This window comes from Taurulus bubalis (genome assembly GCF_910589615.1).
Source record: "Taurulus bubalis genome assembly, chromosome: 11".
Lineage (NCBI taxonomy): Eukaryota > Metazoa > Chordata > Actinopteri > Perciformes > Cottidae > Taurulus > Taurulus bubalis.
Window position 1 is genome coordinate 7637689 of NC_136599.1, and position 27102 is coordinate 7664790.

Below are 27102 nucleotides of genomic sequence, written 5' to 3' on the forward strand. Positions count from 1 at the left end.
GAGATTAATACATTAAATATGTTGTAAGAAGTTTAATTTACAATCATTTGTGCTGGATTTCATCTCCATGACATGACTGTTGTACAGTCAATATCCTGTATGATTCTTTTTTTGATTATTATTATGTTTTTATTTGAGAACAGGAGAACTGGTGAAGGAATACGTTGCTTGGTTCCATGTACTGTAAAGATGGGGATACTGGTCAAACCAGCGCTGCTCCTGATGTTATGGCAGAGTGTTTGGGCTTTGGACATTCCTCTGGAAAGTAAGTTAGTAACTTTAACGTGCATGTCATTTATAATATGTATATGAGTTCAGATATACGTCTTGAATACTAAGCTGATTCTCTGCCTGCAGTCAGGCAGCCCCCGGTCATCATAAAGCAGTCGATGAAAGAGCATATTGTTGACCCCAAAGACACCATGGTCATAGAGTGTGAAGCCAAAGGAAACCCTCATCCCATGTAAGAGCTCATGTAGACCGCTGAAGAGTTTTGTTTATAATTATCTTCAAATCACCTGACTGTTTTCTGTCTTTTACACTTTTTGCTCAATAATGAAGTTTCTCATGGAGACGTAACGGGAAGTATTTCAACGTGGCACGTGACACTCAAGCTTCCATGCGAAGGCGTTCAGGGACTCTGGACATCTATGCCTGGAACAACCCAGAACAGTATGAGGCAGAGTATCAGTGCATTGCCTCCAATCACTATGGATCTGCATATTCCAACAAGATCAGACTACGGCTTTACAGTAAGGAGTGTTAGAGACCCAACTATTTATTTGTATACACCACTGACAGCGATGCACAGTGACCTCATTGTGTGCAGTGACACACATTGGCATTACTTTGGAATGAAATGCACCGAGCAAACCTTTTTAATTAAACACTCAAGATCTAGGCAGCAACATTTCTATAATATGTTGTGAGCAGACATGTGAAGCATAAATGTCAATTTATGTGATTTGTGGTGATATTTTACTTCCGACCTACACACTTTAATTTGGTTTTCTTTAAGAGCTGCATTACTCGTTACTGTTCAGTGAGTATTTTCTTAAAATGCAAGTATAATTATATCAAAAAACAAAAACCCAAATACCTTGAAAATGAAAGGAGAAGTCAGGCTATATTCTGTATTGTGGTATTAGTCGACCCAAACTAACAATGTGTTAGTCTGTCCTGCAGTACTTTCTGCTTTCTGACATCCCGACCCTGTCTGTAGCACAAGCTCATTTCAAAGTCACAAATATATACTTTTTCACAATTAAAACAGCTGCATAGTGTAGTTTTTTTTTATAGCAAACATTGCTCAAACAGGAGTATACACTGTATTTGATAAACAGTATTTTTCAGCAGAACAGCAGCAGGAGGACAGTTTAGTTGGGATTAGCTCAAAATATATTCCAGTGAGGCTTATTCATAGTGTTTGGACAACAATGGAGCTCTCTGGCAGAGAAAAAAAAATCAAGCTTAAGCTAGAAACAATACATGATGGTAGGATGAATTCATTGCCTGTTTTGATCCTTTCACAAGTTTCAAGTCCTACAAGATAATATAATAATTTCTGACAGTTGATCAGCTGAGTTATTAGTATGTTGCTGTTCAGATTTGTGATGCGTGCTGTTGTAAAAATAAGAAAACACAACTTTGCTGCTCAATGGAGACTTGTATACCTGTGTGTTTGTGAAGGAGCTCCTGTTTGGCCACGGGAGATTCTGGAGCCTGTGGTGGTCAGCGCTGGCTTGCCTCTGGTCCTGTCCTGCGACCCGCCATCAGGTCCGCCGAAACCTGAAACCTACTGGATGTCCAGCTGTAAGAGTCTCTCTAGAGTTTAAAATGTTTGAATGAATAAGGCTGAACAAGGACTCATTGTACTGATCTGCCGATCAAACAAGCTTTCAAGAATTCTCGAATATCCTGTGAACTGACTTTATTTTTTACGCCATCTCAGGCTCATATGCGAGACCTTTCAACTGGCCCGTTCAGACCGCTTTCCCGACCATGCAGCCGGTGCGGCCGGACGTCAGGGTGTCTATGGGAGTGAACGGAGATCTGTACTTCTCTAACGTCCTGTTCAACGACTCTGCCTCTGACTACTGCTGTAATGCCCGCTTCCCCTACAAGAATGTCATCCAGCAGAAGATGCCTGTGGTCGTTAAAGTGCTGACAAGTGAGTATGAACGGGTGTTCACAGTGTCCATTTTCATGTTGGTTAAAAACATATTCCTTTATAGTTGTAACGTGCAGTGGTGGAAAGTAAGTACATTTTCTTATACTGTAAGTACAATTTTGAGATAACTTTATTTTATCATCCTACTCACAAGCTATCCAGCAGTAGTTAAACATAAGACCCATCTTTACCTGCTGCAACATTAAAGTAATGTACACATACATGCATCAAAAAGTATAATTCAATTTTATAATAGACATTGTTCTGAAACGGGCCATTCTGCGTAGTGAGTACTTTTTGTGTTTTAGGAATATTTGCAACTCATTGAAGTAACATTTTGAATGCAGGATATTTACATATAACATATAATTTCCACACTGCAGTATTGCTGCCTTAACTTAAATACATTGTACTACTGGTCACCTGAAAGCTGTGTGTAAACTTTAGATATGGGCCTAAACTGAAAGCACAGTACATTTCTAAATGCAAAGGATTTAAAGGAAACAAATGACACAGGTTAGATTTAGAGATCTGGGCCTGAAGGTTTGGCCTAATTCATGGCAGGGTTCTTTGGCCTGTGATGGATCAGGAGAATTCTTACCCTGTGGTAGTTGCAAAAGACCAATGAAAAGGCAAAAATCACATGTACTCACTTTGGAAGATATTTGATTAGTTTGATTTCTTATTTTCTTATGTAAAATGTGTCCTGTTTCCATCGTCATACTGCATCTGTTTTCTCCCAACACACATTAATCTGGAACTGATTTATTATTATGTATTTATTTTGAAACTTAAATTTGTTTAGGTTTATCTATAATACAATTTATTTTTCCTTGACTCATAACAATATTTTTTCCCCATCAATCCTTCTATTTTTGTGATTATTGTACCTATAAACTGGTCCATTTTGTTTCATGTCAGACTGTACCTTAAAAATAGTCCTTGTTCGCTCAAACTAAATGTACTTATTGTGGGGAGAGTTTTAGTTAACTTGTTTCATGGTCAGACAGGGTTTGTCAATGTGTGTAACTGACGCATTCTGGTTTGTTTTGGGTTGTTTGCTCTGCAGCTCGCACAGTGTCCGAGGCTGCCCCCACCTGGCTGTCTCCCACAGGCTCATCCAGCTCCATACTGGTCCTGCAAGGGGAAGAACTTCTCCTGGAGTGTATCGCTGCAGGAGTGTAAGTGTCAACTCCAAATCACAACATATTCGGTAACTGAAGGTCTTTTTCTTTTTTTATAGAATATCAGTTACAGTTTCAAAAAGCCCCTGTGTCTATATTTTCTCTTTGGTATAATTTTGTAAAGCCTTGTTTGTCATCATCAAGGCCAACTCCCCGTATTAAATGGACCAAGAATGGCGATGACCTGGTGGTATCGCCTCGCATGAAAATAAAGAACTTCAACAAGATGATTCAAATCTCCAAAGCATCTTTCGATGATGTGGGTGAATACACTTGCACCGCTACCAATAAAATTGGATACATTGAGCACACAATAACCGTCAGGGTCAAAGGTGAGGGTCTCTTTCAGAAACAATTAGTCGTTTCTTACTTCACCATAGTGTTGCAAGAACTAAATTACTTGTATTTGACAGCGGCTCCCTTCTGGCTGGAGAAACCCACTGATCTGGTCTTGGCCCCGGAGGAAAATGGACGCCTGTTGTGTCATTCTGATGGGGATCCACGTCCCACAGTCAGCTGGTTCATCAATGGGGAACCTATTGAAAGTAAGATTTTAGAGTTCATGCCTACTGGCTGTCAAAAGTGAATCTAAATAACTTTTGTCTGTGTTTTTCTTCCAGCTGCTACACCTCAGCCCAACAGACAGGTGTCAGGAGACACGCTGACTTTACACAGTGTGACCGCTGAAAACACTGCAGTCTATCAGTGCAATGTTTCCAATCAGTTTGGCTACTTGATGGCCAACGCTTTTGTCAACGTGTTACGTAAGTCACCACTCTGTTTTCCATGCCATGTGCAGTGTAAAATATGTTTAATGGTTTGCCATGGGATAACAAATTACTAGTATTCAAAATAATTATATATGATAATATAAAATATAATACAATATGTTATGATATACAATAACAAACGCTGCTCTTAACAATTAAGTTATGACAATGTTTTGAAATTCAGTTTTAAATTAAATATTGGGAATCCTTTACTGTACATGCATTTAAAAAAAGCTTAAAAACCACTGGTTTTGTGCATGAATGTGCAAAATATTGACCAGGGGATGTGCAACAATTCACAGTATAAAGTATAATTATTAATAATAATGATCATAAATTCTTAATGTTTCTGTAGATGCAACGCCACGTATTATTGGGCCCAGGAATGAACTCATCAAGGTGATAGAGGGCAGTCGTACCCTCCTTGACTGCCGCTACTTTGGTTCTCCAGTACCTGAATTGCGATGGTGAGAAGACGCTGTGAGACATTTTAATGCAAAGAGTGTGTTCAGACATCCGCTCACTGCGTGCGTGTGTGTTTATGGGTCTGCTCAAACAGGTCCAAATATGGACAGGGTACTCTTGAAGGAAATCGTTTCAAGACCCAAGGTAACGGGACTCTGGAGATCAAAAACATACGGATAGAGGACCAGGGAACTTACCTTTGTATAGTCAGCAACGTCGCAGGAAGAGATGAGAGCCAAGTCCGAATAGAGGTTAAAGGTGAGGGTCACACCGTTTTATACGCAACATATTTTACTTTCATTTCTTTGATTGCGTGATCTATCGTGTGTTTTTGCATCCACTCTTCTCAGAGCCCACTTTAATTGTCACAAGACCACAGAGTATGAAAGTCATCCGTGGAAGTGATGTGCGCTTTGAGTGTGGTGTAAAAGCAGATGTAACTACTCCTGTCACAACCACCTGGATGAAAGACAAAAAGCATGTCACTCTAGGCTGGAGGTACGTCATTTTATGAATGAGTTCTCCTGAGATATTATTATCATTATTTTCATTTTTGTTTTACTGTGAACCAATCAGTATCTTAAGCTCACCAGTCGGTACTCGTTTGTATCCTCAGGATTTCTCTGGATGTATCAAATCTGATTCTCACTAATGTAAACAGAGGTGATGAGGGGAATTACACTTGTGTCATCAAGAGTGAGCTGGACCAGAAGTCTGCCTCAGCACGCCTAATGGTGATGGGTATGATGACACCTTTAAAATAAATGACATTTCATCAAGCATACGACACATTTGGCTTTTTAATTGTTTGTGCATGTTTGTGTGTAGATCGTCCAGATCCTCCCACCAAGTTGGAGTTGTCCGATCCATATGAACGTAGTGTAAGACTCAGTTGGGTAGCTGGAGACAGCAACCACATCCCTATAACAGGTAAGAGCTGTTCAACTGGAACTAACAGAAATATAAACGTTTTGTAGGAAATTCTTGTTGTATTTATCGTACATTTTTAGCAACATTTCTCCATTTATTGCTGTGTTACAGAGTACTTAGTGCAGTATGATGATGATGACTGGTTGCCTGGTAAGTGGAGAAACCTTTCAACGTATCCAGGGAACCTCAACTCTGTCATCCTGCATCTTACACCTTTCACCTACTACGAGTTCCGGGTAATCGCAATTAATGAAATCGGAATGAGTCGCCCGAGTCGTCCATCCACGCGCTTCCAGAGCAGCGGTGCTCGTGGGTTTGATGTTCCTTTATTACACACTTGTTGATTCTAAGATAGCAAACAGGCATTTGTGTAGCCCATTGCCAATGAACAGTTAGACAATAGATGGGGGAAATACAACAATTTGTTTTCTTGCACAGAGTTAGTTAAGAAGATCGATACTCTCATGTCTGCACACAGAATTTGTCATGCTAACATCTCCTGGCCAGAGCTTTACATGTATTTGACTACATAGTGGCATCAATCTTTTACTTGCAAAAAACTTGCAAAAAAAAGGAATCAGTGTGTTTCCCGTAGTGCTGAACTCTTTCTTTAAAGCTAATGATCTTACCACTGTATTGGTTCTCCTTCACAGCCCCAGATATTATCCCAAAGAACGTAAAAGGTGTGGGTACATGGAGGAATAACATGGAGATCAGCTGGGAGGTAAAACACTATTTATATTGACTGTTGAATATTTTAATTTCTATCACAATGAACTCAAACTATGCTGGTCCCTGTTAACCTTGCTTTCAGCCTCTGACCTACAGAGAGTGGAACGGGCCCCACCTGAAGTACCTGGTGTGGTGGAGAAGGAGAGATTCCCGAGAGGAGTGGAAGAATGCAACCACTAAATGGCTGAAATACTACATCTACGATGCAGATACCTTCACTCCGTATGACATCAAAGTCCAGGCTGTCAATGACTTTGGGCTGGGTCCAGAGTCTCCTGTCATCATTGGTTACTCTGGGGAGGACCGTAAGTGATCACCTGTATTACTGTATATAAATGAGTACCAAAGGCAGAAAAAAACGAACTTCTTGTGTCTTTTGGGGATTTCGGTGTGGACAGCAGATATCCGGGCCAAAACTTCCTTTTTCTTTGTGCAAATTTTAATCCAATTAAAAGCGAAATCATCATCAAATGTCAGCCGGTTGGTTCTGAGATTGACTTACAGTTTTCCACCTCTTTTGCTCTCCACACGGACTGTTTACCTTCATTCAACCAAAGCCTGCTCGAACATATCTGCTCAATACTACTCGAACTGCAAACAGATACAATTTAGTGCCGTTTATAAAGATAAATACTCTCATAGCTCATAGCTCATACAAACCCTGGTCATGTACATCTCTTCATGTTTAGATACAAAATTTCTTAAAGTATGCTACCCTTAGGTTTAGGTGTTCAGTCTTCTATTTGGCAATTCGGTTAAGATCTAGTGACTGCAAAGGACAAAGCAAATGAGTATTCACATAATTTTGTACATGCATCAAACCATTCAATGACCAGTTCTGACCATTATGGAAGCCTCCGTTGTTATGATTGTCTGCTAATTTAGTCAGGTTTTTTTTTTTCTTTTGTTACTCCTCTCTGAATCCTCATCTACAGGGAATCATCTTTGTGTTCACTGATGACCAAAGACCAAGCCATCTCTGTTTTCCTCAGGTCCCTTAACCGCACCACTGAACCTGAGAGTGTCTGACATCGAGAGCACCGAGGTGACTTTGCACTGGGATTCAGTCACACGCGGCTCAATGATGGGCGATCTGAAAGAATACAAGGTGGGTCTATAGGGAATTTATTACCGGATAATGGACTTTGAATACATCTTACATTTATGTTGATAGACAACAATAGAAATTGAGGACAGACTATGTGAGTAGTAGTCGTAGTGAGAACTACAACTGAAAGTAAAAACAAAAATGACAAGTCTTTAAATTGGAGGGGCAGAAAGTAACCTGTCCAAATCAAAAGAGAAAACAAGGTATGGTTGACCTTATATTGTTCTGTCTAAGTAAATTAAAAATATTGTCCGTAAGTTATCATTTGCAATATTAAATTGATATTTTGTGGAATACTAAACTTTTCTCTTAATATTTCCTTTTTAGTCAGTTATTGATTATTTCTTCGTATTAGACTTCTGTCTAATTTGTTTTTCTTGAGAATAAGAAAGATACCTAGTTAGACTGGTCATCGATCTGCCTCACCTTATTTTGTAGAGCCAATCAAATCCTTTATAAAAGCCGTTTTGTTTCTTTTTTCCTACGTTGATTTGTTTCAACTGACTTTAACAACAAGTATATTGTGTCTTGTTTCAAAGATGTTGTTTTTTTTAGCAATAATTTATGTGATAATTGGCTCAGGTATTTGAGACAAGACTCATCCTTTGACTGGTTCTTACAGCCCGTGACTTTAGTATAGAGATGTTGATGTAACTGAACAGAACTCAATGAATTATACATGAAGAACTGGAATCTTTTTTTTTGCAACCAAATATAACAACACAGCATAATCAAAATACTTCTCATCTCTCAGGCCTACTATTGGAGGGACAGCAGCCAGCTGAGGTGGCTGAGGATCAATAGAGGGATGAAGTCTAAAGCGTTTCCAGACAATGATCCAGAGCCCTCTGGGCTCCTCACCGGCCTCATCCCCTATAGCAACTACAAGTTGTATATAGTCGTGGCAAACAATCGATATGAAGGGCCGCCCAGTAACAATATCCACTTCTCAACGCCTGAGGGAGGTAAGAAAAAGTCCCACATTTAACAACCAGGGAACAAGAGAACAAAGCTCATGTGTGTCGTCTCCTGCTGTGTTTTTGTCTTTAGTACCATCTGCTCCCAGATCTTTCAGGATCCAACAGCGACATCTAGACAGTATTTATGTCGACTGGGACCTTCCAGCAGAACCCAACGGTGTCATTATTGGATATTCCCTCAAGTACCAGACAGGTACCCAAACCTACTAGGCGAAACAGCAAGGCTTTAATGATTTTACTCATTCTACAAAGATTTCCACATGCCACTGAAGTCCAAATCCCTGTAGCACATAATAGCACCCTTAAATATGCACATACAAACCAAAATGCCACTGAAGTAGGTTCTTGAGAGGATAATGAACCCTTGTGTAGGCACTCTCTGTGCAGGTAAGCTACTCAAATGCCCAGTTGTGTGCACTCTACCGGCATCAAGGGTGCTCCTAACACACTGGAATGTCCACTCTCTCCACAGTGAATGCCACCAGGGGAGAGGAGTTGCAAGTTGAGGAGTTCACTCCAAATGTAACAAGTTTCTCAGTCAGGCGGTACGACCGCTACACTCGTTACAGATTCTCCGTGGCGGCACAAACTCGGATCGGGATCGGAGAATGGCATACGGAGGAGTCTCCACACTACACCACTGAAAGTGCGTTACTGCTTGCTTCGTGCAACACATTTAGTGGTCTCCCAAATAAACGCTTTGAGTTGCTGAGTGGATGCCGACTCTGATGTGTGTCCTGACATGTGTGCACATGCTTGTGTGTGTTTCAGCGTATGCTCAGGACCAGGTGGACATCTCCACCCAGGGCTGGTTCATCGGCATTATGTGTGCCGTGGCCCTCATCGTGCTCATCCTACTCATAGTCTGCTTCATCAAGAGGAGCCGAGGAGGGAAATACCCAGGTACATTGGTGACTCCTCTTATTACGCAATGCACTATAGCACCACACTGTATCTCTTATTTCAGTGTAGCTTGTTGTAATTTCAGTACGGGAAAAAAAAGATATTTCATTGGAGCCAGTGGATGACAAGGACCAGGAGGGATCATTTGACTACAGGTGAGCATTACAGTGGACAGAAAAAGATACTGACTGCAACAATGCCCCAAAGAAAATGTAGATTTTATTGCATCTTATTGTTATCGGTCTTTACTGTCTTATCTACCAAACTTGTCCTGTTTCCAAGGTATGCAACAACATACTGTGCTAATAATACCCATCACTGAATAGATCATTTTGTTTCCCATAACACTGTACAGCACTATTATTATTGAGAACTACATGCATAACAACAGTAAACCTGTATGTACATCCTTTGCTCTGTAGCTGTGCATTAGCTTTATGTTTGTCCTGTGAAATAATTTTGTAAACAGACGAACTGATGGCCACAACGCACTGATGGCCAAATTCACAATGAATAAATTGCACGGTTAATTGCATTAATTGCACATCACTTTGTAATTTGCAATGTCAATACTTTAAATATTTTAAATTGTGCATTGTTTATATCCACGTTTGCTAACTGGCAGTCTTCCTGACTGCCTTTCTGGCGCATTGCTTTGTTCATTGCCTTTCGTCACCAACCATCGAACAGGAAAATGGAGGCAGGAATGTTTATTACCTCACATGCTTGCATGGATGTTTTGACCCTCTCAAAACATTGCTCCATAGCCTTGCTGGTTGTCAAAAATGACACAGGGTGTCTTTAATGTTGATCAAATCTGACCATGAGCTGCACAGATGCAAATCAAATCTGGTTAAAGTATGTATCGTCGTCTTTATGATAACTTGTTGATCACACTTTAATTATTTTCTGTTTTTATTTACTCTACCTTTTCTATCTAAACCTTTATTCTCCCGAAACCTCAACCCTGTTCCTTCCCCACTGAACCACTCAAGGTCTCTTGAAAGGTATGGACAGACTAATTATTGACACATTGACACTATTGACATTAAAACTGTACAACCCTGCATGGGTCGTTATTTATTTATTTCTTCAGTATGTAACATGTTTGGAGCTATACATCGTATATTCATAACATAATATTGGAACTGTAACAAACATTTCATGAGTGGATGATGAATGAAATGAGATCAAATGATCTATCCTGTCATACAAATGATGATCTCATACAAGCTCTCTTCATATTCTAGGATAGCACGTATCTCCACTCTGCCTTACCCCCGGCGGTATGTACATGAACATCTTAAATGCATTGATACATCAGGTTTAGTTGTGCCCTTTATCCGTTTCTGTCTTCTAGTGCTGACATAACACGACATGACAATTGTATTTGTTTGCACTATTTTGCAGAGAGGAGGAAAGGGGGCTTCAAAGAGGCCAGCTGTCCATGGAGGCAATAATGAAGCGATCAGACAGCGACGACAGTCTGGTGGACTATGGTGAAGGAGGCGAGATACCGTTCAACGAGGACGGCTCGTTCATCGGCCAGTACACCGGAACCAGGAGAGACGTCAGGGAGTTGGATTTTGGTGGAAGCCTGGAGCTTCACTCTCCAAAGAATACCATCTACTCCCTGGCGTAAAACTCCAAATTCAAACTGGCTCCCTATTTGTCATGTGACTTTACCGTGCTTGTACCCTCACCTTGAATTAAGAACTTGTGGTGCTTGTGGTTTGTTTGCAGAAGGGAACAGCTGGAGCCTGAGGTGCTGTAACCCTTGGTGTCTACATGTATGCAGATAAAGCGACTTTCATGCATTTAAAGAAGAAAATGGCAAAATAGTTGGGACAATACTAGAGATGAGATGCTTGTTCATCTGATGAAAAGCAAGCTTTACCTTTTGTGTTTTGTATTGCATTTCTTGTAAATAAAAATGCTGTGTGTTTGTGCTTATGCATGAGTACAGGTTCAGTTATCCTGTCAATGGAGAGACACTGGCTGCACATCAGAGGAGACAGAAGTGGATCAGTTTATCATGTTGATAAAAGCAGTTGCAAGGATCAACTTTACTACTGTTTTTACATATTTTTCTTTCAGCTAATTTCAATAATGAGATTTGTGTTTTTTTATGTGTTGGCTGTTTAAAATAAGGGCTGCACACATCAAGGGAGATAGAATGTACTCCCTGAACTTAGATAGTGTACTCTTTGTTTTATACACTAGAGTTTATGGTGCTATGTGAAAGTATAAAAGTATTGCTGATGATAGCTGAAGGATTATAAAATATCTCCAGGGACTAATCTGCACGGTCAGTTTGCAAATTGTGCTCTGCTGGGAGGCAAGAGGTCAACCCGTTTATTAGGGAATCAGAAAGCTGCCATAAATAAACTGTAAAATGAGAAGTTGCTTAAGTTTCTCTCTGAACTTGCCTTTACTGTATACCCATTTCCCTTCACGATGGAGATGGGTCATTAATCTTGATGTAACAGCGTTAGTTTATTTGACCCCTAACATTATCTGTGTATTACCACAGTTATGCCCTTAATGTAAATAAAGTGGTAATATGTATTTATAGCATGTTTGTTGTGATTATAAATGTTTAATTCAGCTGCTCTGTTTCCTAATTTCATTAGTCTTTGAGTATAATTGGTTTTGAACCCCTGCAGGTATCTGTGTTTACATCATCAGTACACATTATCCAATGTGTTTCAATCATGGAACACCTGTGAATGTAAGATCCCCTTCATTTCTGTACGCTTCTTATGAAGCTAGTTCAGCAGAAAGACTAGAAACAGGGAAACACAGAGCTTAACTCTGTTCAAAGCTAACAGAAACGCTGTTTTACAGAGGGTTGCTGGTCCCTTTTTCCGGTCTTTGTGCTAAGCTAAGTTAGCTGGCTGTAGCTTCATATTTACCATACAATGACAGTGGAATCAAACACCTTACCGTACTCTTATTCTTGCAAGAAAATGAATAGGCTTATCGCCCTGTGTTCCTTTAACTGTTGCGGCATCACTTGGTCTTTCAAACAGCTTCAAGCGAAACCTGAAAATATATTTCTATCATATTGAACTCTGGCCTTTTTGCTGGCATTCAAGATAACTGTTACATCATCAAAGGATCATACAGCCTAATGGAAAAGGACATCTTATCTGTGACGTTCTCCTTTCAACATTTATCAAGCCTCTGATATGATACTGTGATCCCTGATATTACGTTTTTATTATGGCACCCATAGGAGTGAATAACTAAATCATAAAGTATAGATTAATATACAAGACTTTTCCTTTGTTAAGTTCATAGTCAATGTAATGTCAAGGTGGTCATGACAAGCCCAGGGCAAACAAAACAGTAGCAACTCAAAATGTATTAACTGCGTAATGTAATAACTGAGCATAATGTCATGATTTTAAAATAATAATAATAATCAGATCAATATCACCAATCAGTTCCAAATTAATAAAGCCTCAAGAAATCCAGTGACCTGGACAAAATAGAACCTTTCAGAGATTATGCTGAATGTAGCAGACTGGGTGATTTTTAGTATGTAAAATAATTGTTCCATACATAATGATTGGAGTTGCTTTAATCTGAAGTCAAATTTGTCTCAAAACCTGTGCACATGAAAACCAGTGCATGTGATATGAGTGAGGGAGCATACAAGCTTTTCAAGACTGAGATGAAAACACGCAAGAAACCATGTCTTTCCAAATGTCTGGTTTTTCAAGGATCAGCCTACGGTCAGAGCCTAAGTATTTGGACTGTGACACAATTGTTCTTATTTTCCTCTTTTCACGACTTTACACAGATTTGAAATGACACAGTCAATATGTGGTTGAAGTGTAGACTTTCAGCTTGAATTCAATGGACGTAACAAACAAAATCACATTGACGATTTAGGAATTACAAACATTTTTACACAGTCCCCCACATTTATCTCAAAAGAAATTTAATATAATAACCACATCATCTGGTTAACATGGTGGAGTGCTATGGCATGGACTTGTATGGCTGCCAATGGAACTGGGTCACTGGTGTTCATTGATGATGTCACAGCTGATAGAAGTAGCGGGATGAGTTTTGAGGTGTTTATCTGTTCAGATTCAACCAAATCCTGCAAAACTGATTGGACGGCGCTTCTCGGGACAGATGGATAATAACATATTGTAAAAACAAGTCAGCCACCTGATCTCAACCCAAGTGAGCATGCTTTTCATTTACTTCAGATAAAAGGGAAGGCAGAAAGACCCACAAACAAGCAGCAACTGAAGGAGCCTGCAGTAAAGGCCTTGCAAAGCATCTCAAGGGAGGAAACTCAGTGTTTGGTGATGACTATGGGTGAACAACTTCAAGCAATCATTGACTACAAATGATTTTCTTCCAGGTATTAAAAATGATCATTATATTTACTGTTATGTTAGTTTGTCCAATTACTTCTGAATCTCTGAAAATGTGGGGGACTGTAATGTGTACCCTGACTGTAGATACACATCAATCATTGTCCTGAAAATGAAAAGTTGGGTTAAGAGAGTTGTACAAGTTATCAGTAACAACTAAAGGCTACATCAGTTGTGGTTATCATTATAATAAGTTAAATAAAATACAATGCTTCAGACCATGTGTTTATCAAGGTCGTCTTATCTGCATGAATTGGCCAGCTTTTTATCTAAATGTGTTATCTTGCAATAAAAACAGATATCATCTTCATGTCATCTTCAGCAGCTCATTAGAGTATATTGTGACCAATTTCACAGCGACAAATATTCTCTCCTGAAGGATCCATTCACCTCGCTGTCATGCCCTTTGTCCCTGTCTTATCATGCCTATAAAAAGGACTCCCAGGTGCATCATTGGCACATTCAGCCAATCACTGGGAACAGGTAAGCCAGCAGCACACAGGTTGCAGGAGCCTATGTTGTATTTTGCGCAGCATTACCTATAGTACAGCCTCTAGATGGTAAACTGGTTCCAGTCTACAAAACATATAGCGCAATCTCATAAAGATTCACAATTCTTTTTTTTATTTATTGTTGCAGTTCTCAAGAAAAGAACAACATGGCTCGACTAACAATCTTGGCTGGTAAGTTACATTATTTCAGTTGTTCATTCCTTCACATGCAATTATCTTGTGCAAATTAAAAAAATAATTAAATTATATCTTTTTTTTAAAGGACTGTCTCTGTTGATGTGTCTCCAGATGGGTATGCATTCATTATTTAACTTCTTTCTATTATAAATTGTGATTTGCTTTTTAATCCCTATGACCTAAAATAGAAACTCAACTCTAATAATTGTTTCCCCCTCTAAAAGTGTCTTCTACCAAACTGGTGTGCTACTTCACAAACTGGTCCCAGTATAGGCCAGGTGTTGGCAGATATCTGCCTGCCAATGTAGATCCCAACCTCTGCACACACCTGATCTACGCCTTTTCAATAATCAACAATTTTAACGAGCTGGCGCCCTATGAGTGGAATGATGATGTTCTCTACAAATCCTTCAATGAACTGAAGAATAGGTGAGTTGTTCTTGCCTGCAGCATCAGTCTGTCTGCAGTCATATCCACTGTTACTGGACAACGACTAATCTCATCTGCAGTAGAGAGGAAGTTGCATGTTTTACTGTGTCTGGTTAAGTGGTATCAATAGGCTCGTTCGAGATGAACCAGTCCTGCGCAGAATCGATCACCGGTGATCAGTGCACAATGCATATCGGTTAGATTTGTGTCTGAATTGATCCCGACTTGCTCTGATGTCATGCAGACGCAGTCAACAACAACCACACAAGAGTGAGGCCGCCACAGTCTTTAGAGCCAGGCGCCTCAGTTGCTCCCCACCGACTGCGTGGCCCAATGCATGATGGGAAACACCTGGCTGTTGGCACATCAGAGAGCTGATTGGCTCTTAGATTTGACAACAAACGTCATGTTTTGTAGAAAATCCTATTCTCCTGTGTACTTGTAATACTTAACGCTCGATTGTTGGATGTTAGTCTCAGGTTTAATCTAAAGACATATCTTGTGTGATTTTTAACAATAAAGCTTATTTATATAACACATGTCAAAACGAGCAGCAAAGTGTTCACATAAAAAGAACAAAGGATGCAGCTACACACACATTTCTACATAAACATATATTTACATACACAAATGAATTAATCCGAACGAGGTCTGTAAACTACAAGTAGCCTACAAATCGGATCTAACAGGAAGGAACTGTTTCTTTGACTTCCTGTGTATTATTGGAAGGAGGCTGAAAACTGTCCGACTTGACTGCAGTTTTTTGTCAACGGCCCCTGCTGCTACCGCCTGCTCTCGTCTACTTTCCAGCTGAGGCACAGTTCATCTCAAACGAGCCTATTTCATTTTCCTTATAAGGAGATTGTGAAAAAAAAAAACTGCCACTGTTATCAGATAGCAGTGGTGACAATAGGCTCGTTCTTTAGAGCTGCGCCTCACCTGGAATCCAGACGAGAGCAGGCGGCCGCAGCAGGAGGCGTTGTCAATAACCTGCGATCAAGTCGGACAGTTTTCAGCTGCCTTCAAAGTAGGCACAGGAAGTCACAGAAAAAATGACTTCCTGTTAGTTCCGAACTTTTGTCTACTTGTAGTTTACAGATCACAGATTTATTCATATGTGTTTGTAAATATATATTTATGTAGAAATGTGTGTGTAGCTGCATCCTTTGGTCTTTTTATGTCTGCCTGTGAAATACATTACTAGTAGATTTGATGTGTGTTGTATAAATACGATTTTGTATTAACAACCACACAAGAAATGTGTGTAGATCAAACATGAGACTAATAGTCAATAATCCAGCGTTAAGTATTCCAACTACACATAAAAAAAGGATTTTCTACAACACGTGGTGTTTGCTGTCAGATCTAAGAGCCAATCAGCTCTGATGTGGCGACAGCCAGGCGTTTCCCATCATGCACTGGGCCACGCAGTCGTTGGAAAGCAACTGCGACGGCTGACTCTGAAATCGACGGCGACTTGATCTCGTGAGAGTATCGTTGACCACATGTGCATGACGTCAGAGCAAGTCGGGAGCAAGTCGGACACAAATCTAACCGGCATGCATTGCGCGCCGATCGCCGCCGATCGCCGCCGATCGATTCTGCGCAGAACTGGTTTATCTCGAACGAGCCTATTTTAACCAAGTAGATAAAGCAAGAGGTTACAAGAAAACGACAAACCAATGCACACAAGAGTAAAAGGCAGCAAAAAAAACTGAAGAAAAAAGGCAAATATATACATCATATTAAAGAAAAAGGGTTTTGAGGAGAAACCGAGCATGAGTAAAAAATGAAAAATACTATGCCGTTTTATCACTGATATGGGGAAAAAATACAATACTCTTACAGAAGATTTTTTTTGTGACATTTTGCATTCAGGTCTTTTACTTGTAATGTATTATTTTTACATTGAGGGACTGCTTACTTTTACAGTAGCAGTAAAGAGTCTAACTTCTTCCTTCACTAATTAATTGTTAATCTATGTTTATCCTGCACAGAAACCCTCAGCTAAAGACTCTGCTGGCTGTTGGAGGGTGGAACTTTGGAACATCACAGTGAGTCCACAAGGTTTCAACAGCAAGGCTGTTAATTACAGTATCTCATATAACAATGAGAACATCATCAACAGTGTCGCTATAACTTTTCTCACATGATGACAGATTTACCGTCATGGTTACATCACCTTCCAACCGTGAGAGATTCATCCAGTCTTCAATCCGTTTCTTGAGACTGCATGGCTTTGACGGGCTGGACCTGGACTGGGAGTATCCTGGTACACGAGGAAGCCCACCAGAGGACAAGAAGAGGTACACAGTGCTCTGCCAGGTCAGTTCGTAAAATATAGCCCTCCAGTAGTCCCGATCACCATTGACAATCCTGCAGGATGCTGCACCAACACAGCATCCTTGTTTGAGATAATGAAGCGCTCTGATTATAAATATTCTCACATCGTAAACATGATTAGCCTCAACTATTTCCTCTTGCATTTAGGAACTACTCGCTGCCTTCGAAAAAGAAGCAGCTGAGACCAACAAACCACGATTGCTGCTCACAGCTGCAGTGGCTGCAGGAAAGGGAAACATCGACAGTGGTTATGAGATTGCTGAGGTCTCAAAGTGAGTTCCTGTGACGTAGTCATTTAGCTTTAAAGTTGGTTAAAATAAATGAGTTCCTTTCTATTTTGTGATATTATGCTTGTCTAACAGAATCCTAGACTTTATCAATGTCATGACCTATGACTTCCACGGAGCATGGGACCCGTTCACTGGTCACAACAGCCCTCTGTACCGCAGCTCTTACGATCAGGGCGACAACATCTTCTACAATGTGGTGAGTAAAATTCTTAACACAATTCTGTCATCATCCTCAGCACCCAACAAGATGTCTTGTTTCTAAAAACACAAGGAGTGTATGAATGCATAGCCTCTTCCAAAAATAATCCCGTAATCCTGTATGACCCGCTAGAAATGTGTGGAGTGGTTTGTAGGGACCCTGCCCTCTGCCTGTATTATCTCTTTCATTTAAATGTTGCTGTGTTTGGGCTGTTTCTGCACACCACCTCTATAAAATTATAGCGACCAGCGGTCAGATCGTAAGCATGCTTTCAAAATGAAGCTATGAAAATGTCGAAAATGGTGAGGCAAAAAGTCAAGCGGACAATGCTTGTTCCAAAATAAGTGACTCTGTAATTGTCTTTCACCCGCTGGTGAGCACCTTAACCCTCATTAATGGGGCCAACTTTGAATGTTAACAAACCCTGCAAACGCTTACATTCTTTTCTTTTCTTTTTCTTCTCACAGGACTTTGCTATAAAATATTGGAGAGACCAAGGTGCTCCTCTTGAAAAGCTTATACTTGGATTTACTACGTATGGACGCACATTTCGCACATCATCAGCAGCTAACGGCGTTGGGGCATCAACCAGCGGACCAGCCTCTGCTGGGCCATACACCCGTGAAGCTGGGTTTTGGTCTTACTATGAGGTCAGTGAAGGTTCAATACAAGAACAACCATAAGACATGATATAATACATAACTTAAATTAACTCAGTGCAAATTAAATTAATACAGCAACATAAATAGTTTCAAGCTAAGACATCAAAAATGTTAATGATGTTTGAATATCACTTTCTTCCATTTTTACAGATTTGTACTTTCCTCCAAGGAGCCAGTCTCCATTGGATTGATGAACAAATGGTGCCCTATGCCATGAAAGGAAATGAGTGGGTTGGTTTTGATAACAGGCAAAGCTATGAAATCAAGGTAATTAGTAACATATCACCCTCCACATATATGTTTATGGAAATAATATGAACATAGTAAAAGTACCATATCAGTATCACTACTTGCCAGCTATCGGTTTCTTTGCCTCCTAAATTAGTACATGCGCTAGGTATAGCTGACCACAAAGAAGCTGTGCAGGCAGCTCAAACAATGTTCAATACCTTAGATTGAGCAGAAACCTTAGGCTTAACACAACCTCAGGTATGGAATATCTTTTTCTGGGTAATTAAAGTTGTTTTCTTTAGCATTTTTTACTTCTTTAGCATTTTTGCCATGTCCACATTGTTCATATAAACACCACAAAGATGAGCAAATATATACTTTACAATAAAGCTTCTCCCAATTGGGCTTGGACCCATTTGCTAACCTGTTTATTTCCTATTTATGTTTGGGGATTCTTATATGTGATCAAAACAATGCATTATATATATTACAAAACTAAACTTTAATTTCTAACTAAAGCACTTTCTCTAATTTATATTCCATATAGGCACAGTATATGAAAGATAACAAATTTGGAGGGGCCTTCATATGGTCTCTGGACCTGGATGATTTTAATGGACAGTTCTGTGGCCAGGGAAAATACCCCCTCATTAGTTATCTGCGCTCTCTGCTGGATTCAGGTAAAATCTGACACGTAAATATTTCACCATCTTCACTGAACAAATAAAACCTTTCATAATCTATTGAATTTAAATTGTTTTTTATTTTACTAGATGTTCCACCTCCACTGCCTGTAACCACACATCCACCAGTGGTTACGACAAATCACCCTGGCTCAGCCAACAGCACAAGTACTACTGCTCCGACAACTACGACTGCTCCAACAACTACCATTGCCAAAACAACAACCACGGCTGCCTCTGGAAGTGGTTTCTGTTCTGGGAAGGCTGACGGCCTCTACGTAAACGACAATAACCGCAACTCCTTTTATCAGTGTTCTCACGGATACACACACATCCAGCTGTGTTCAGTTAATCTTGTTTTCAGCAAAAGATGCAACTGCTGCGACTGGCCTTAAATAAATGTCTTCTTCATGAAACAAAACTGTCTTTTATTTCTAAAATGTTGATTTTGATTACATTTCATAGACTTTCAAATAAATAAAACATGATTACATGGTGACTTCACAAAAAAACAGGAACCATATCTTGAGGCGGGAGAATCTCATGTAAATTCACTGATGTGTTTCTGGTTTTTAAAATTTGACATAGTATGGCTCCGCCTTCGCTTAGAGATTTTATTAAACAACACACTCAAAGTGGCAGACACACTAGATCTGCTTCAAGAGGTGATTGTGTCGTTTCACATAGGTCAAGCTCTTTTAATTCTGTAACTCTGAAACTGTTAGAAGACAAATATTTGTACTATTGACTAATGCAGTGACTTCGTCTTGAAAACTCACATCTGGTACATGCTTACAAACACATCCTTGGCCGGTCATCTGATAGAAACAGGAGACTGAAATATCAGTATGTCTCTAGTTTAAGAAAGGTAAATTGAAAATGTATTTTCAGGCTGCCATAAAAATAAATCTGTCCAGGGACAGCAGATGAAAATTAGCCTCTCTGGCTAACTCTGGCTTGCTTACAGTTTTACTGTTCATTAGTGTGCATTGTCCCTGCAAAATAACCTAATACAATTTTTTTTAAAGAATGTACTTAAGAACATCAGTTCTGTAGGGTGTTATAAGGAGACTGTAACATGCCTAAAATAAATACATGACACAAAGATACCATATTTCTGTCAGGTTTTCCTTACTTTGAAGAGTTCCTTGTTCTCTATTCATTACTTAATCTCATCGCTCCGTATTCTTTTGTAATGGTGTAATGGCAACTAGAGAAGTGCCACAAACTGTTTAGCCCAATGAGCAAAACTGCCAACATTCGCATAAAAGTAGAAGATAGAAACATCATTAAGTTTGCATTTTGTCTAGCAGATTTCTTTAAATGTTCAATATATTTGATTGTATACTTGGATTCTGTTTGTCTCTTTGTATTCACATTTCAGGACTTTGCCATGAGATATTGGCGGGACATGGGGACACCCGTAGAAAAGTTAAATATGGGCTTTGCAACATATGGGAGGGCATTTTGACTGTCTACTCCATCCTGTCAGGTTGGAGCACCAACCAGTAGTCCTGCTGCTGCTGGTGTTTTTAAAAGGGAAGCCGACTTCTGGGCCTTTTATGAAGTGAAACTGGCAACTACTCACTGGATTTAACTCTGTCTCGTTGGAGAAAATCATTATATAACATAGTTTGAACACCTTACAATTGGGATCCTAAGGAAAACGTAATATGTAACTTGTTATGTTGAACACATTAGGTTTTATAACAAATAGTCTCTAGAAATTATGAAGTGGGCAATGACACTTTCTGTCATGAAACTTGGGTCAAGTAAACACATTTAAACACATGAATTGTGTGTTCTGCAAAAGATTATCTACCAACCGAAGGTTACACCAAAAGAGCATAGAGAACGTACCATATTTGGAAAGCCGGATGGGCTTTGTTTGTGTTTCAACTGATTGGTCTGATTGATGGAAGGTGATCTGGGAGGCTGCATTAAACTATAAAGCTTATGTTAAAAATTCTGAACTCTGGTCTTGTTGAATGTGTCATTAAAACACTTCCCACTAGGCTGCAACTCCAAATCAACGTCTCTCCTCATCATTTTGCCACAACATAATATGTTATATTTGTAAATCTATTTAACTCTAAATAAATAAAAGTTATTTTATTATGAAGTTGTCACACAGAACTCCAAAGGTGCGCGAAAGGACGCACAATTGACAAACTCTGATATGTAGTATATGAAGTAGGAATTTTGTGTTCAGATATTTCAACAATGGGAATGATTAATACAAATGTCAGACAGTCCAAACATTGAGAAATAATCTGTGACAGTAATATGTTGGACTATAGTTTTCAAAGGGTCACTCACACCCTGTTTATTTTATCCATGTTGACCAAATTTGTTTATTTAAGCCTTGATGGCGCAACGGCTCAGAGTCCAAAACTTTGGGATGGATAATTTGTCAATTTGTTCCTAGTTAATCATTATCATGGTTTGCATATATTTTCTCACCAGAGAAGATTATTCAGTGCTCTTTTCTTGACACGAAAAGAGCTCATCCAACCACAACCACCATGTGCAAGTTCATTCTAATTGCAGGTAAGGCACAATGCAAATGTAATTGTTTTTACTAAACCAGTTTGACCTAATATTTACTAACTACATATGTATCTTTGAAGGTCTTTGTCTTTTCTTTGGTGATTTGGGTGAGTTTGAGTTGACAGAACAATCAATATTGAACAAGCATACAGCAACTAAAGAAAGTAAGTGATTTATCCTCTAATTTCTGCTACTCCATGAATAGTGTCGTCCTCCAGACTGGTGTGTTATTTTACTAACTGGTCCCAATACCGACCTGCCAATGGGAAGTTTATGCCTCTGGACATTGATCCAAACCTGTGTACCCACCTGATATATGCCTTTTCTGGAATGAATGAGGCGAATGAGTTGGTCACAATAGAATGGAATGATGATGCACTGTATAAATCCTTTAATGGACTCAAACAGAGGTCAGTCCAAAATGTTTCGCATTATCTTTTTCAAATTGTTGAGCAAAATAGTAATTGGAGCAACTAAATGTATATATTCCCATAGGAATCCAAATCTTAAAACACTGTTGGCAGTCGGAGGCTGGAACTTTGGAACATCAAAGTGAGATATTTAGCCCAAAACAATCATTAAAGATCAATGTATTGTGATGTCTTATTGAAAGCAACATTTCCTCCCAAATTCTACACAGATTCACAACAATGGTGGCAACACAAGCCAACCGAAATACATTTATCCAGTCTTCTGTTCTGTTACTGAGAAAATATGGTTTTGATGGACTTGATTTGGACTGGGAATACCCCGCTGCAAGAGGAAGTCCGCCGGAGGACAAGCAGAGATTCACGTTGTTATGCAAGGTCAGATGCAAGATAACTGTTCTGGTGATTATGTAAAACATGAAATACAAATTGACTACCATGCTGCTATGGTGTACAGGAACTACTAGAGGCCTATCTGACTGAGGGAACAGCAACTGGTCGGCCTAGATTAATGGTCTCTGCTGCTGTGGCAGCTGGGAAAGGAACTATTGATGCTGGTTATGAAATTGCAGAGATGGCAAAGTAAACCAACATGTTACACTCCACAGCATCCCAATGATTAGATATCATGTTCTGGTGAATTTGATCTCACATTCATTTCATCAGGTACCTGGACTTCATCAATGTGATGACGTATGACTTTCATGGCACCTGGGAGAGCGTGACAGGACATAACAGTCCTTTGTACAAGGGATCCCATGACACCGGGGACAATGTTTTCTTAAATACTGTGAGTACAGGATTCATTTTTTGCATCATTATGAATGTAATGGCATACCTTAGTCAACATCCATCCATTTGTATGCTCTTTCTAAATCTGCGCATTAAAAAACCTCACAGGAAATGCCAAAAACTGCCACAAAATGAAAGTTTGTTGAAGTAGCTTTAGATGTAGAGGCTGCGAAACTGTATTTGAATGCAATGATTATCCCCCATCTCACCTACTGCTTAACCAGCTGGTCACAAGCCAGCAGCACAACATTAAAACCTATCCATAATCTCCATAAACAAGCTATAAAGACACTGGATAAAAAAACTAAAAGTCACCATCACTGCAATATTCACATCAAACACCATATCTTGAGTTGGGAGCATCTCATTAAATTCACTGATGTGTTTCTGGTTTTTCAAATTTGACATAGTATGGCTCCGCCTCCGCTTAGTGATTTTATTAAACAACACACTCAAAGTGGCAGACACACTAGATCTGCTTTAAGAGGTGATTGTGTCATTTCACATAGGTCAAGCTCTTTTAGCAAATCTGCATTTTCGGTGAATTCAGCAAACTCATGGAATGCTCTTCCATCACACATACGCACAAAAGAAACGTACAAGTCTTTCAAACATAGCCTTAAAGAATGTCTTGTTGCCAATCAGGTGTGCAAGCATTACTGTCTGTCCTGCCTGCTTATTTGGTGTGTGCATTTATCTTGTCTTGTTTAGAGTTAATGTATTGTATGTGCCTCCAGTGTTTTATACATGCATCTACTCTGGATACACTTTTCTTTGATGTGAATTAGTTTTGTCTATACATTACTGTCTGTCTATCTTAGTTTCATTGTGTTATTGAAAATGTATTTTCAGGCTGCCATCAAAAGAAATCTGTCCAGGGACAGCAGATGAAAATTAGCCTCTCTGGCTAACTCACTGGCTCACTTACAGCTTTACTGTTGATAAGTGTGCATTGTCCCTGCAAAATAAAAAAATTAATAATAAAATAAAATGTACTTAAGAACATCAGTTATGTGGGGTGTTATAAGGAGACTGTAACATGCCTAAAATTAATACATGACACAAAGACACCATATTTCCCTCAGGTTTTCCTTGCTTTGAAGATTGCCTTGTTCTCTATTCATTACTTAATCTCATCTTTTGTAATGGTGTAATGGCAACTAGAGAAGTGCCACAAACTGTTTAGCTCAATGAGCAAAGCTGCCAACATTCGCATTAAAAGTAGAAGATAGAAACATAATTAAGTTTGCATTTTCTCTAGCAGATTTCTTTAAATGTATTTAAATGTTCAATACATTTGATTGTATACTTGTATTCTGTTTGTCTCTTTGTGTTCACATTTCAGGACTTTGCCATGAGATATTGGCGGGACAAGGGGACACCCGTAGAAAAGTTAAATATGGGCTTTGCAACATATGGGAGGGCATTTCGACTGTCTACTCCATCCTGTCAGGTTGGAGCACCAACCAGTAGTCCTGCTGCTGCTGGTGTTTTTACAAGGGAAGCCGGTTTCTGGGCCTTTCATGAGGTAAAACTGGCAACAATTCACTGGATTTAACTCTGTCTATTAAATTTGTAAATCTATTTAACTCTAAATGAATAAATGTTGTTTTATTATGAAGTCGTCACACAGAACTTCAAAGGTGCGCGAAAGGACGCACAATTCAGAGCATATCTATTGCCTCACTACGGCTCTCAACATGGCAATGGCTGAGCCTGCGTCTTGCAGCTCACACTGATAACAACACTAACCGTGCAAACAACGGCAACAATGTTTACCTAGGGGGGGATAATGGGCCAGGCGTCAACCTCCATATCTGAAAAGTGAAGTCAATGCCATAAACTTGCATCTTTTCTTCTCTCGTTGCAAAAAAAAGTCTGATTGTATAGAGGTCTATGAGATAATAACAACTGATGCTGTCGGTGGAGACGGCTTTATTGACTGTAAACGCTGTATCAGTGCAGTGTGAGCTAGCCAGTGAGGCACACGCACTAACATGCTAAAGTTCACATGTGTCGGCCTGGCCATGTGAACGGCGCAAAATTATAACACGCACAGAAATAGAGTGACTTACTTCTCTGCTCGGGTAAACATTACTCCACTATATATTTTCAAAGTGAGTAGTTGTTCGCTGCTAAATTAGTACTCTGAACATTGAATACAGGCATTGTAATACATTAGTTTCAAATTTTAAATTCAACCCTCTTTTCAGATTTGCACTTTTCTTCAAGGGGCCAGTGTCCAGCTGATTGAGGATCAGAAAGTTCCATATGCGTGCAAACAAAATGAGTGGGTTGGCTATGACAGCAAAGACAGTTTTGAGACCAAGGTAATCCTGTGTTTCTACAAAACATTGCTGATTTCCTTTGTCATACCAGAAGTTAAATACAAAGTCTAAGTGCATACATTGTTGTTGAAGTGTTTGTGTCGTTATTCATTCAGGCCCGTTACCTGAAGGACAACCGTTTTGGAGGAGCTTTTGTCTGGACTCTGGATCTGGATGACTTCAAGGGACAGTTCTGTGGACAGGGAAACTACCCCCTCATCAGCCACCTTCGCTCTCTTGTATCCCAGGGTGAGTAGATATATATATATATATATATATATATATATATATATATATATATATATATATATATATATATATATATATATATATATATATATATATATATATATATATATATTAGTGTATTTTGTTCAGGATCCAACCAGTAATTTTGTATTGACATTTATGACTGGACAGACTAAAGAAAATGTACTATTATTTCTACAGATCTTCCTCCCCTTCCCACTATGGAAACTACCCCAACTCAATTGACTCCGTCGATAAACACCGCACCTCGTCCCAGACCAACAATCCCTAATTCATCCACCATCGTAGACAATTTCTGTGCTACAAAGGCTGATGGGCTTTATGTCAAACCTGATGCCCCGGGTTCCTTTTACCATTGTGGCAATGGCAACACGTGGATCAAGGACTGCCCAGCTAATTTGGTCTTTCAAGATAGCTGCAAATGCTGTAACTGGCCGTAAACAATTGACGAGCTCTGCAATGTAGTATATGAAGTAGGAATTGTTTTGTTCAGATAATTCAACAATGGGAATAAAGTACTTCAGAGACCAGACGTTCTTGGAGTGAATTTTATTATTTTAACATTTATTGTGAAGATGTTTTTTTAGCTTTTGAAGAAATGGGTGAATTGACACCAATCAAAGGGTGAGTTGCATGATTAGGCTCGTTTGAGATGAGCCAATTCTGCGCAGAATCGATCGGCGGCGATCGGCGCGCAATGCATGCCGGTTAGATTTGTGTCCGACTTGGTCCCGACTTGCTCTGACGTCATGCACACGTGGTCAACGATACTCTCACGAGACTAAGCCGGCTGTCGATTTCAGAGTCAGTCGCCGCAGTTGCTCTCAAACGACTGCTTGGCCCAGTGCATGATGGGAAACGCCTGGCTGTCGCCACATGAGAGAGCTGATTGGCTCTTAGATCTGACAGCAAACACCACGTGTTGTAGAAAATCCTTATTTTATTTGTAGTTGTAATACTTAACTCTCGATTATTGACTATTCGTCTCGTGTTTAATCTAAAAACACATCTTGTGTCGTTGATAATACAAAATCGTATTTTCATAACACATATCTAAACCAGTAGTAATGTATTTCACAGGCAGACCTAAAAATACCAAAGGATGCAGCTACACAGTCATTTCTACATAAATATATATATATATTTATAAACACATATAATAAATCCAAACGTGATCTGTAAACTACAAGTAAACAAAAGTTTGGTACTAACAGGAAGTACTTTTTTCTGTGACTTCCTGTGTATACTTTGAAGGCAGCTGACAACTGTCCGACTTGATTGCAGTTTTTTGTCAACGCCTCCTGCTGCTACGAGCCTATTAATACAAATGTCAGACAGTCCATGTTATGATGTTGGTTTGTTTGGTGTCCTGTTTTATTGTGAAGTCCTTGTCTTGTGTGTCCTCTGTGTTCCTGCACTTCCTGCCTCTGTGATTGTCTGTCTGCCTTGTTCCCTGATTGTGTATTCCCTTCACCTGTGTTGCCCTCATTGTTTTCCACCTGTGCCTCGTTACCTTCCTCTTGTATTTAAACCCTGTTTGTCTCCTGTCCCCTTGTCGGATTGTACTGGT

At 39.5% G+C, this 27102-nt stretch overlaps 3 protein-coding genes across 3 annotated transcripts; all 3 read left to right on the forward strand.

The window, feature by feature from the left end:
• Positions 1 to 189: 189 nt before the first annotated feature.
• Positions 190 to 11793, forward strand: nfascb (neurofascin homolog (chicken) b; the record flags this gene model as incomplete). Its single annotated transcript, XM_079226673.1, has 25 exons — positions 190 to 265; positions 358 to 463; positions 562 to 752; positions 1690 to 1812; positions 1952 to 2170; positions 3240 to 3351; positions 3499 to 3686; positions 3768 to 3899; positions 3975 to 4118; positions 4480 to 4591; positions 4684 to 4847; positions 4940 to 5087; positions 5206 to 5330; positions 5418 to 5519; positions 5631 to 5828; positions 6173 to 6243; positions 6334 to 6556; positions 7244 to 7359; positions 8114 to 8324; positions 8410 to 8532; positions 8812 to 8985; positions 9111 to 9242; positions 9328 to 9397; positions 10493 to 10528; positions 10653 to 11793. 25 exons carry the CDS (start codon positions 190 to 192, stop codon positions 10882 to 10884), a joined length of 3528 nt encoding a protein of 1175 aa, XP_079082799.1. The 3' UTR covers positions 10885 to 11793.
• A 2504-nt stretch (positions 11794 to 14297) lies between these two features.
• On the forward strand, positions 14298 to 19560 carry LOC306743927 (acidic mammalian chitinase-like; the record flags this gene model as incomplete). Its single annotated transcript, XM_079226490.1, has 11 exons — positions 14298 to 14322; positions 14414 to 14443; positions 14553 to 14757; positions 16755 to 16811; positions 16917 to 17082; positions 17248 to 17372; positions 17463 to 17586; positions 18057 to 18239; positions 18402 to 18518; positions 19030 to 19162; positions 19256 to 19560. The coding sequence occupies 11 exons, from the start codon at positions 14298 to 14300 to the stop codon at positions 19558 to 19560; spliced, it is 1470 nt and encodes a 489-aa protein (XP_079082616.1).
• A 2130-nt stretch (positions 19561 to 21690) lies between these two features.
• Positions 21691 to 25972, forward strand: LOC306743928 (acidic mammalian chitinase-like; the record flags this gene model as incomplete). Its single annotated transcript, XM_079226491.1, has 10 exons — positions 21691 to 21715; positions 21921 to 22125; positions 22211 to 22267; positions 22356 to 22521; positions 22601 to 22725; positions 22810 to 22933; positions 24281 to 24463; positions 25149 to 25265; positions 25379 to 25511; positions 25713 to 25972. 10 exons carry the CDS (start codon positions 21691 to 21693, stop codon positions 25970 to 25972), a joined length of 1395 nt encoding a protein of 464 aa, XP_079082617.1.
• Between the last annotated feature and the right edge of the window lie 1130 nt (positions 25973 to 27102).